This window comes from Pan paniscus, chromosome 2 (assembly GCF_029289425.2).
Source record: "Pan paniscus chromosome 2, NHGRI_mPanPan1-v2.0_pri, whole genome shotgun sequence".
Lineage (NCBI taxonomy): Eukaryota > Metazoa > Chordata > Mammalia > Primates > Hominidae > Pan > Pan paniscus.
In genome coordinates, this window is record NC_085926.1 from 36,465,705 (window position 1) to 36,477,971 (window position 12,267).

The window sequence follows — 12,267 nt, forward strand, 5'->3', positions numbered from 1 at the left end:
TCAAAGTCTTATAAATGGTTGGAATAGGTTTAAAAATTATTTTTGCAACCTTCCATTTCTTCTTGCAACCATACATGAAAACATATATAGGTCACTTCAAATATTTTTCAGCAAAGTTTACAAAGATGATACACATTTTGAGCCAGATGGCCAGAGGGAGATTCAATACAAAAATTAAAACAATGTGAAATTACAAAATTGTAAAATCAATCCGCACTGAACATTGTATATGCACTTTATGTAGACGCCCTTTTAGGCCAAATCAAGAATTTTCTAGGAAGATTCTCTTTACATTTCCATTCAAATATTTAATATTCTTTCAGAGGTGTCCAGTTTTATACTTAGGGAATCAAGTGTTTACAGCAGGATTTCAGACAGTCACACATTACCAGAAAAAGGTTTTGCTAATCTCTACTCTTTTTAGACTGGTAAACATCAAGTTGAGTGGCCAAATATTGAGGCAGACAAGATTCATAGAACCGGGCCTTTGTTTTCTGGTTACTTACAAACCAGAGCTCCACCAATGACTGCATATTGGCTTCCTAGGGATAATGGAATTGCATCCATAAACTCTGGAACTATAAGCCAAGAAGAATAGATATTTGATAAGCATCAGTACATTTACAGAGGCTCTTGTTCTGAAGCACGTTTTCTATATCACTGTTGTTGAGGCTATTTTAAGAACAGTAAAGACTGTCAGTGCACTAATGAAATAGGTTATAGAGCTTTCTGTGGTGATCCCCTCCCTCTACTGACATTTCTTTGATAATCTGAAGGGAAATCAAAGAGAAGAATAAAGCAGCAATGTATAATCTAAAAATTTCAAGTCATCAAAATGGTAGAGTAATTTAAAGAACAAAGCTTTATTATATAAACTTGGAAATATTTACCACATTTTTGTTTAAGGAAAATACATATGATGAGAATGATAAAGCTATGACATAAGTTATGGATGTAGGTTAGGCTGACCAAACTAGATAAGGCAGAAGTCCCATTATCCATCAGGAACCTCCAACAGCTGGGTATGTGGACAATGAAAACTCCTGCTCATTTTGTTTATTGTTTTTTGTTTTTTTGTTTTTGTTTTTGTTTTTTAGATGGAGTCTCACTCTATCACCCAGGCTGGAGTGCAGTGGTGTGATCTTGCCTCACTGCAACCTCCACCTTGCACCAGGCTTAAGCGATTCTCCTGCCTCAGCCTCCCAAGTAGCTGGGATTACAGGCACATGCCACCATGCTCAGCTAATTTTTGTATTTTAGTAAAGATGGGGTTTCACCAAGTTGGCCAAGCTGGTCTTGAACTCCTGACCTCAAGTGATCTACCCGCCTCGGCCTCCCAAACTGCTGGGATTATAGGTGTGAGCCACCGTGCCCAGCCTTCCTGCCCATTTTGTGAAGGCTTGTCCACTATCGAAGGCTACAGAGTGGATACTTAAATACAAAAGGAAGAAAATTATACTTCCCAAGAATAAACTAAAAGAAAAACCAAATAGTAGCCCCAATGCATTGACAATAAGAAATCAAGGAAATATTTTGAAGTTTAAAACTAAAGCTTTAATCTTCAAAATATAATGTAGATATCTTCAAGAAACTACAATCAAGATACTGAATATAGATTAAAGAATCATATTTAGAAGAGGCAGCTCAAATACAACTAAATTGGACTATATCTCAACCACCACCCCATTAACAAGCGGTTTGATGCATTCAACAAGGACAAATGCTCCTGAGAGGTACACTACCAAATGAGATCAAATATGAACACACTACTGCCAATCATTACAAGAGGCAAGTGCTAGTCAGGCATGTACAAAAGTTGTGGGAGCACAGAGAAGGTGGTGCAGAATGCTGCATGGGGAGGCAGGAGAAGAGACATGTGGAAGACCACCTGAACGCTGGGTCACAGAGGGTGAGGAAAAGGCAATAAGTAGTAAAGTAGAAGCTATGGTACTTAGAATAAATAAAGCCATCTTTCAGGAATATTTGTTTAAATGGTAACTAGATTCATAGAGCACCTGCTTTCTCTTGTCTCCTTCAGTGTTTACATACCCAGAAAATGGCACTGATGATTTCAGAGATCCAGCGAAGAACATAAACCACCAGGTATTTATGGATGTCACAGAAGACAAGTCAGACAGGAGTCCTTAGATAGACCTGCAGGTCACCATCCAAGTGGGTCATGAAATCAATTTAGTGAGTCCAGACCAGCATCTTTAGAGAATAGAATAATATAGCACAATGTACCATAGCATGGAATAAACAGAACTAGCACAGTGCATAAAAGGTAAAAAGAGTAAGCATTGCACTGTGCACCTTTTGTTTCTGTTATATAATGTGTAGATTATAGAATTATATATTATCACTGTATTTTATAGCATATATGTCATTTTATGTTCATTTACGTATGTAAAATTTAGACAAACTAGAATAATATTATATAATGTACCTGAGCTTTGAAGAGCAGAGTGAATTATAGATAAAAAGATATATATAGTTGTGTACAGCTTTTGTGTATGTTTTCTATAAATTTATAGCATGTATTTATATTAGTATATAGCTAGATATATGATGCAACTATATATGAGATAATATATAATTTTAACTTGTTTATTATAAAGCATAAATTTTTTTATAGCATTAACATTTATTTGGTTAGTAATAATAGCTAATATTTATATGATGCTTACAAGAGTCTTTTATCATCTGTAAATTGGGGACAAAAACAGAATCTACCTAACGGAGTTGTTGTTAAGTTCAAGTATGCTAATGCATGTAACATAATGCCTAGCACACAACAAACTATCAAAACAGCAGCTTGTATTGTCATTATTGCAAGGTTTCATTGCCAATAGATGGTGGTACCCTGATGTAAACTAAATCAGTCTCATGCCAAAACCTATGCTTTTTTCTCAACATAAATTAACTAATTGCCAGATGAATATACCTGGTTCCCTTTGATATACTAGATACCAACTTTTCGGCTAACTGATAAAACAGTTAATTTTAGGAAGTGAGAGTTATACACTACTATTCATGTGTCCCTCTTTCTTTAGAAAGAATATTCCCATTTCTGAAGTCTAACTTGTACCATTTTTCATGAACAACTATATTATCAAAGAAAATTTATTTGAAGAAAATTGCAATATTTCTGACAAACAGTTCCAAATAATTGTTTTCAAATTGTTTATAGTGAAACCAACCTCGGTTAAGAAATTAAAAATAAATGCAAAGTTGAAAGAAAATCTTTAATAATGGTTAGATAACACTTACGATCCATACACTGAAATTACATTGCAATGACTTCTCCATTTCCTGTTTTCTTTCTTTCCTCTCTCAATTTATTTCACCTTTCTTTTCTCATTTTTCTTTTATTTTCTCTTTCAGGGATCTCTTTCCAAAGACCCATTACAGATGAACACCTATGTTGCCTTGTACAAATTTGTACCACAGGAGAATGAAGATTTGGAAATGAGGTAAAAACCTTCTGTAAAGAAAAAAAAGAGTAAAATTTTAAAGTCAGTATTTCTCCATGTGAAAAAGTAAGTCCATCTGTGCCCCTCCTAATGCTTTATAGCTGTGATTCTAACTTTAGCATGTATCTAATGACCTGCAAGGCTGGTTAACACACAGGCCCTGTCCCCAGAGTTTTTGATTCATCAGATCTGAGGCAGGGCCTAAGAAGTTGCATTCCTAAGGAGTTCCCAGGTGGCACTGACAATGCTGTCCAAGGAACACACTTTGGGAAGCACCACTTTAGTACATGCTCAACAGAACTGCTAATGGGAGTTTTCATGAAGGTTGAACGTTAAATGCACTTGGCATCTGGTGGGGCCTAATAGGGAATCAAAATATGTATTTAATCAAATATCAGATAGTTGCTGATGTGTGGTGTTATTTCTGAGGCCTCTGTTCTGTACCATTGGTCTATATGTTTTTGTACCAGTACCATGCTGTTTTGGTTACTGTAACCTTGTAGCATAGTTTGAAGTCAGGTAGTGTGATGCCTCCAGCTTTGTGCTTTTGGCTTAGGATTGTCTTGGCTAAGCGGGCTTTTTTTGGTTCCATATGAACTTTAAAGTAGCTTTTTCTAATTCTGTGAAGAAAGTCAGTGGTAGCTTGATGGGGATAGCATTGAATCTATAAATTACTTTGGGCAGTATGGCCATTTTCAGGATAATAATTCTTCCTATCCATGAGCAAGGAATGTTCTTCCATTTGTTTGTGTCCTCTCCTGTTTCCTTGAGCATTGGTTTGTAGTTCTCCTTGAAGAGGTCCTTCACATCCCTTGTAAGCTGGATTCCTAGGTATTTTATTCTCTTTGTAACAATTGTGAATGGGAGTTTATTCATGATTTGGCTCTCTGTTTATTATTGGTGTATAGGAATGCTTGTGATTTTTGCACATTGATTTTGAATCCTGAGACTTTGCTGAAGTTGCCTATCAGCTTAAGGAGATTTTGGGCTGAGATGATGGGGTTTTCTAAATATACAATCATGTCCTCTGGAAACAGAGACAATTTGACTTCCTCTCTTTCTATTTGAATATGCTTTATTTCTTTCTGTTGCCTGATTGCCCTGGCCAGAACTTCCAATGCTATGTTGAATAGGAGTGGTGAGAGAGGGCATCCTTGTCTTGTGCTGGTTTTGAAAGAGAATGCTTCCAGTTTTTGCCCATTCAGTATGATATTGGGTGTGGGTTTGTCATAAATAGCTCTTATTATTTTGTCCTTCCATCAATACTTAGTTTATGAGAGTTTTTAGCATGAAGGGGTGTTGAATTTTATCGAAGGCTTTTTCTGCATCTATTGAGACAATCATGTGGTTTTTGTCATTGGTTCTGTTTATGTGATGGATTATGTTTATTGATTTGTGTATATTGAAACAGCCTTGCATCCCCAGATGAAGCTGACTTGATCGAGGTCGATAAGCTTTTTGTAGTGCTGCTGGATTCGGTTTGCCAGTATTTTATGAGGATTTTCACATCGATGTTCATCAGGGATATTGGCCTGAAATTTTCTTTTTTGTTGCATCTCTGCCAGGTTTTGGAATCAGGATGATGCTGACCTCATAAAATGAGTTAGGGAGGAGTCCCTCTTTTTCTATTGTTTGGAATAGTTTCAGAAGGAATAGTACCAGCTACTCTTTGTACCTCTGGTAGAATTCGGCTGTGATTCCATCTGGTCCTGGGCTTTTTTTGGTTGATAGCCCATTAATTATTACCTCAATTTCAGAACTTGTTATTGGTCTATTCAGGGGTTCGATTTCTTTCTGATTTAGTCTTGGGAGGGTGTATGTGTCCAGGAATTTATCCATTTCTTCTAGGTTTTCTACTTTATTGGCGTAGAGGTGTGTATAGTATTCTCTGATGGTAGCTTGTATTTCTGTGGGGTCAGCAGTGATATCCCCTTTCTCATATTTTATTGTGTCTATTTGATTCTTCTTTCTTTTCTTCTTTGTTAAGTCTGGCTAGCAGTCTATCTATTTTGTTAATCTTTTCAAAAAACCAGCTCCTGGATTCATTGATGTTTTGAAGGGTTTTTCGTGTCTCTATCTCCTTCAGTTCTGCTCTGATCTTAGTTATTTCTTGTCTTCTGCTAGCTTTCAAATTTGTTTGCTCTTGCTTCTCTAGTTCTTTTAATTGTGATGTTAGGGTATCAATTTTAGATCTTTCTTGCTTTCTCCTGTGGGCATTTAGTGCTATATATTTCTCTCCAAACACTGCTTTAACTGTGTCACAGAGATTCTGGTACATTGTGTCTTTGTTCTCATTGCTGTCAAGTAACTTATTTATTTCTGCCTTAATGTCATTATTTAGCTGGTAGTCATTCAGGAGCAGGTTGTTCAGTTTCCATGTAGTTGTGTGGTTTTGAGTGAGTTTCTTAATCCTGTGCTCTAATTTGATTGCACTGTGGTCTGAGAGACTGTTATGATTTCCTTCCGTTCTTTTGCATTTGCTGAGGTGTGTTTTACTTCCATTTGTGTGGTCAATATTAGAATAAGAGCGATGTGGTGCTGAGAAGAATGTGTATTCTGTTGATTGGGGGTTGAGAGTTCTGTAGATGTCTATTAGGTCTGCTTGGTCCAGAGCTGAGTTCAAGTCCTGAAGATCCTTGTTAATTTTCTGTCTCATTGATCTGTCTAATATTTACAGTGGTGTGTTAAAGTCTCCCACTATTATTGTATGGGAGTCTAAGTCTCTCTGTAGGTCTCTAAGAACTTGCTTTATGAATCTGGGTGCTTTACATATTGGGTGCATATATATTTAGGGTAGCTCTTCTGGTGGCATTGACCCCTTTACCATTATGTAATGGTCTTCCTTGTCTTTTTTGATCTTTGTTGGTTTAAGGTCTGTTTTATCAGAGACTATGATTGCAACTCCTGCTTTTTTTTCTTTCCATTTGCTTGGTAAATATTCCTGCATCCCTTTATTTTGAGCCTATGTGTGTCTTTGCACATGAGATGGGTCTCCTGAACAAAGCACACCGATGGGTCTTGACTCTTTATCCAATTTGCCAGTCTGCAACTTTTAATTGGGGCACTTAGCCCATTTTCATTTAAGGTTAATATTATTATGTGTGAATTTGATCCTGTCATTATGATGCTAGCTGGTTATTTTGCTTGTTAGTTGATGCAGTTTCTTCATGGTGTCAATGGCCTTTACAATTTGGTATGTTTCTGCAGTGGCTAGTACCAGTTGTTCCTTTCCATATTTAGTGCTTCCTTCAGGAGCTCTTACAAGGCAGGCCTGGTGGTGACAGAATCTCTCAGCATTTGCTTGTCAGTAAAGGATTTTATTTCTCCTTCACTTATGAAGTTTAGTTTGGCTGGATATAAAATTCTGGGTTGAAAATTCTTTTCTTTAAGAATGTTGAATATTGGCCTATACTCTCTTCTGGCTTGTAGGGTTTCTGTTAGTCTGATGTGCTTCTCTTTGTGGGTAATCCAACCTTTCTCTCTGGCTGCGCTTAACATTTTTTCCTTCATTTCAACCTTGGTGAATCTGACAATTATGTGTCTTGGGGTTGCTCTTCTTGAGGAGTATCTTTGTGGTGGTCTCCATATTTCCTGAATTTGAATGTTGGCTTGTCTTGTTAGTTTGGGGAAGTTCTCCTGGATAATACCCTGAAGAGTGTTTTCCAACTTTGTTCCATTCTCCCCATCACTTTCAGGTACACCAATCAAATGTAGGTTTGGTCTTTTCACATAGTCCCATATTTCTTGGAGGCTTTGTTTATTCCTTTTCATTCTTTTTTCTCTAATCTTGTCTTCACACTTTATTTCATTAAGTTGATCTTCAATCTCTGATATTCTTTCTTCTGCTTGACTGAAAAAAACAAGCAATGGAGAAAGGATTCTCTATTTAATAAATTGTGTTGGGAAAACTGGCTAGCCATATGCAGAACACTGAAACTGGACCCCTGCCTTACACCTTATACAAAAATTAACTCAAGATGGATTAAAGAGTTAAACGTAAGACCTAAAACCATAAAAACCCTAGAAGAAAACCTAGGCAATACCATTCAGGACATAGGCATGGGCAAAGTCTTCATGACTAAAACACCAAAAGCAATGGCAACAAATGTCAAAATTGACCATTGGGATCTAATGAAACTAAAGAGTTTGTGCACCGCAAAAGAAACTATCATCAGAGTGAACAGGCAACCTACAGAATGGGAGAAAATTTTTGCAATCTATCCATCTGACAAAGGGCTAATATGCAGAATCTACAAGGAACTTAAACAAATTTACAAGAAAAAAACAACCCCATCAAAAAGTGGGCAAAGGATATGAATGGACACTTCTCAAAAGAAGACATTTATGCAGCCAACAAACATGTGGAAAAAAGATCCTCATCACTGGTCATTAGAAAAAAGCAAATCAAAACTACAATGAGATACCATCTCATGCCAGTTAGAATGGTGATCATTAAAAAGTCAGGAAACAACAGATGCTGGAGAGGATGTGGAGAAATAGGAATGCTTTTACACTGTTTATGGGGCTGTAAATTAGTTCAACCATTGTGGAAAACAGTGTGGTGATTCCTCAAGGATCTAGAACCAGAACTACTACCTTTTGACCCAGCAATCCCATTACTGGGTATATACCCAAAGGATTGTAAATCATTCTACTATAAAGACACATGTACACGTATGTTTATTGTGGCAGTCTTCACAATAGCAAAGACTTGGAACCAACCCAAATGCCCATCAATGATAGATTGGATAAAGAAAATGTTGCACATATACACCATGGAATACTATGCAGCCATAAAAAAGGATGAGTTCATGCCCTTTGCAGGGACATGGATGAAACTAGAAACCATCATTCTCAGCAAAGTAACACAAGAACAGAAAACCAAACGCCGCATGTTCTCACTCATAAGTGGGAGATGAACAATGAGAACACATGGACACAGGGAGGGTAACATCATACACTGGGGCCTGTTGGGGGTTGGGGGGCTAAGGGAGGTATAGCATTAGGAGAAATACCTAATGTAGATGACGGGTTGATGGATGCAGCAAACCACCATGGCACATGTATATCTATGTAACAAACCTGCACGTTCTGCACATGTATCCCAGAACTTAAAGTATAATTAAAATATATTTATACATATATATTTAATCTCCAAATTAACATTGATAGAAAAATCAAACTAAAACTATCAGAGTCAACCAGGAACTATCCACTTGGTGGTAACTGAAATACTAGATAGAATAGGTGAGCCTTGTGACCTTCTCAAAATCTAAACCATTCTCTTACCACAGCTTGAGGTTCCTCGTGTTTCAGGGGTTGTTAAGCTAGAGTCAATTCTGGGTTCACATCCTACTTGTTGTGTGACCTTAAGCAATTTATAAACATCTCATTTCTCTGATTTCTTTATTTATAAAAGAATAATAATGATCTCTTCCCCTTAAAGTATTTGGTGAGACTACAATGATAGAAAAGAAATTAAACACATTGGTGCCTATAATCATAAACACTCAGCAACGAGTACTTATCACAGTTTTTATAATGTGGTGTTCACTGGCCTATCTCAAGGAAAAGACTTCTGCTTCCATGCATTCATGACCCCAAAATATGAGTAATCTCATGAAAGGGGTCTCTGTGTTTTCCCATCCTAGAGCAGGATAGAAAAGGCTACTTTTCCAGTCAAATGGTCCCCTGGAGGTTTATTCTTTCCTCTTCTAAAAAAAATGCGGAGATAAATTAGCACTCAAAACTATTTAATTGCCAGAGCATTGGGAAAATAGACCACATTTGGAGGTAGACGCCACTTGTCTGAATGCTGTGCCAGCCAAATTATCAGTCACCAGTCACTCTCTTCACATGGCTTCTGGAAAGCCTGCCTCTCCACACTGGAGCAACCTGGGCTTTCCCAATTCTTCTGGTTTGTGTCATTTCCCACGCATGGTCCACCACCTCAGTGAAATTACCCTTCTCCTCTTTCACCTACCCAAACTCTTATAAATAGTGAGAGCCCCTGAAATGCTTCAGTTAGACCCTGTTTCCCAGGCTCCATATGCTATCAGGATCAGTTCCAGCAGCTCCACCACACCTCATGGTGGATATAATATCCAGCAAGACATCATAGCAGATTTATTTATCCTGCTGGAGTCTCACAACTCTCCCTGGCTCACACCCTGAGGTCAGCTTTGTTTCAGAATTGGGTTGAGATCTGCTGCCAGGTGATTCTTGGGTCTTTCCAGAGCAAAGTTTGGGGGCCTGAGTCCTGGCTCCTTAGATTTGTAGAGACAATTAAGGTCTTGTACATCTGAGTTTTCTCTATTGCTGAGTAAAATCGTCATGCTGAACTCACTGGCTGAAGTTGTAAATATTACCTGAACAGTCTAGCATAATCAGTGGGAGAGGAGGAGATGGGCTTTATCAAGTAAAGCCGTGTTCTGTTACGGACATGACAAGCCCTGTGAGCCAGAGCAGAGCCTGCCTAGAATTCCTCACTGGGATGAAGCCATGCCTTCAGCAGATGACCCACAATTAACTATCTGCTGATGAAGACAAGGGTGGCATATATTTACTTTGCAATAAGTACACCATATTGGGTCCTTTTGAGATTGTCATTTGGGTGTGTAACATTTAAGATTTAACAGCTTTCTATTATAGAGATCCTACAGCTTTATATTAGAAGATTATTCTGAAGTCATAAATTTTTTTTAAAAAGTAATTTCAGAAAAAAAAAAGAATGTTACTGGGATAATGAGGAATGATGTCTAGCTGCCTGGTGGTGGTCGTCACTCTGAGTGCTTATTTTAGTTGGTTGCAGGCCATTAGAAGTCAAGTTGTCTGGTCACGAATGAAACATTTACAGTCTGCTTCGAGGCAATCAGGACTATCCATTCCCAGGAGTGAAACGTCTGCATTGCATAGACTGCAAGATTGGAGTGATAAATCACACATACTTTTTTTTTTTTTTTTTTGCCAAGAGATCGTAGGTTCCCATTTTAAAAGCCAGGCACTTGATTTAGAATGTGTAAGGCAATCCTTTGGGAATGCTTTGGGATTCAGCATAACTCTTTGAATGAACTGGAGCTTTGTGAATTATCTTTTTCTCCTCAGATCATAAGGTAGAAAAAAATTCCTTTTAACAAAATAGCATTCTTATCCACCCACCTTCTGATCCAGGGGAGTACACTGGGTATTGACCTCAGGAAAGAGAACAAGGGAGTGAGGGTACAGGAAATGTTAGGAGTGTGAGCTTGAAGACAAAGACGACCCAACTGGCAAAGACAGCAGTTGTCAATCAGAGCAGATGAATCATCACATCAGCAAATATTCATTATATATCTGCTCAATAATAAGAAAAGCTTCTACCAAAGGCCAATGCTCCAGACCTCTCCCCGAACCTCCAGATTCACTTACCCACCTGCCTACCCCAGCAATGTACAGAGCATGGCAGCTCTGCCCTCTCTTCCACAAACCTGCCCCTTAGGATGAAAGATGTCAACCTCTGCCCAGGCCTCAAGCCAGCCAGGGAGAGGACTCACTCTACTTTTGCCCAAAATGTATTTGATGCTCAATTCCTACTCTTCTCTTTGCCTAAAATCAACTGTATCTATCCCCACCTTCATATCTTACCTGGACTGTTGTAAAAGAGCTTTCCTGGTCTCTGTGTTTTCAGTCTTCCTCTCCCTTCCTATCCACTATGGATGATAGTGCACTAAGGTAACAGTACAGTGTTCCGGGCTTCATCTCATCTTTGGAGTCACACAGAATGATTCACATCCCTTCTCTACTTTCTAACAATAAGGCTTACTAACTAACTTTCTGAATCTGTTTTCTCATCTTGAAAACAGGGATAATAAGTCCTGCCCTTACCGTCCTTAGATCTAGCATCGATGTGATTATATAAGATAGCAATATCTGGTACATAGTAGGACCTTAATAATATTAATTCCAGTCAGTTCTTTTTTGTATTTCAAAAGTAGATGCTTCCTTTCCAGAATTAAGGTGGGAGAGAGGGAGCAAAAGAGGGGGAGGGGAGAAGAGAGAGAGAGAGAATATACGAGCATTCACTGAATGTTTAAGAATAAAAAGTGTGGGCATCAGTTGACCTGGGTTTAAGTCCTAGCCAAGCCACTGTCTAGCTGTGTGACCCCCATGAATCCTGAAAAAGTTACCCTAACCATCTGAGCCTCTGCTTCCTGACTTGTAAAAGGAGATAATCACTTTGCCTGCCCTAAGTCTGCTCGAAACACACATATTTGCTCAAAACTGTCCAATGTCCTCCCATTGCCCTGGGGTAAAATCTAGAATATTTATGGGGACTCCAGGACCCACAGTCTCATCCATGGTGACCTCTCTGATCCATCTACACTGGCCTTCTTTTTTTTTTTTTCACAAAAGGACCACACCACCCACTTGCCAAAGGATTTTTCTTCCTGCAGAGTCTGCTTCTCCCTCCATCCTCCTACCCACAACCATCAAACACACACATTCACACACACACAGGCACACTCTTCCAGTTGACTCTGATTCATGCACTAGATCTCAGGTCAAATTTCATTTCCTTGTTGCAGCCTTTCCTGTTACCCTACTTTGGATTACATTCTTCTGTTATATTCTTTCATGATGCCATAGTTCTCTCAAACACTTATCTCTACTTGTATTTATATATTTCTGGAATTATTTGGCTAGTCTCTATCTCTCCTGTAAACTCCATGAGAACAAGTCTGTAATTACTAACCCTCATATCCCTAGAGCATGAGCTCATTCTTGAAACATAGTAGATGCATAGTAGATGATAAAT

The 12,267-nt window shown here is 38.3% G+C and overlaps 1 protein-coding gene across 3 annotated transcripts in view; it reads left to right on the forward strand.

Moving 5' to 3' along the window:
* Positions 1-12,267, forward strand: part of STAC (SH3 and cysteine rich domain) — a 172,589-nt gene that overhangs the window by 122,733 nt on the left and 37,589 nt on the right. For all 3 annotated transcript variants that reach the window (XM_055109641.2, XM_003826119.4, XM_003826118.5), the window contains 2 exons: positions 2,039-2,103; positions 3,385-3,473. In XM_055109641.2, the coding sequence (XP_054965616.1) occupies positions 2,039-2,103; positions 3,385-3,473 (154 nt within the window). The remainder of the gene's footprint in view (positions 1-2,038; positions 2,104-3,384; positions 3,474-12,267) is intronic.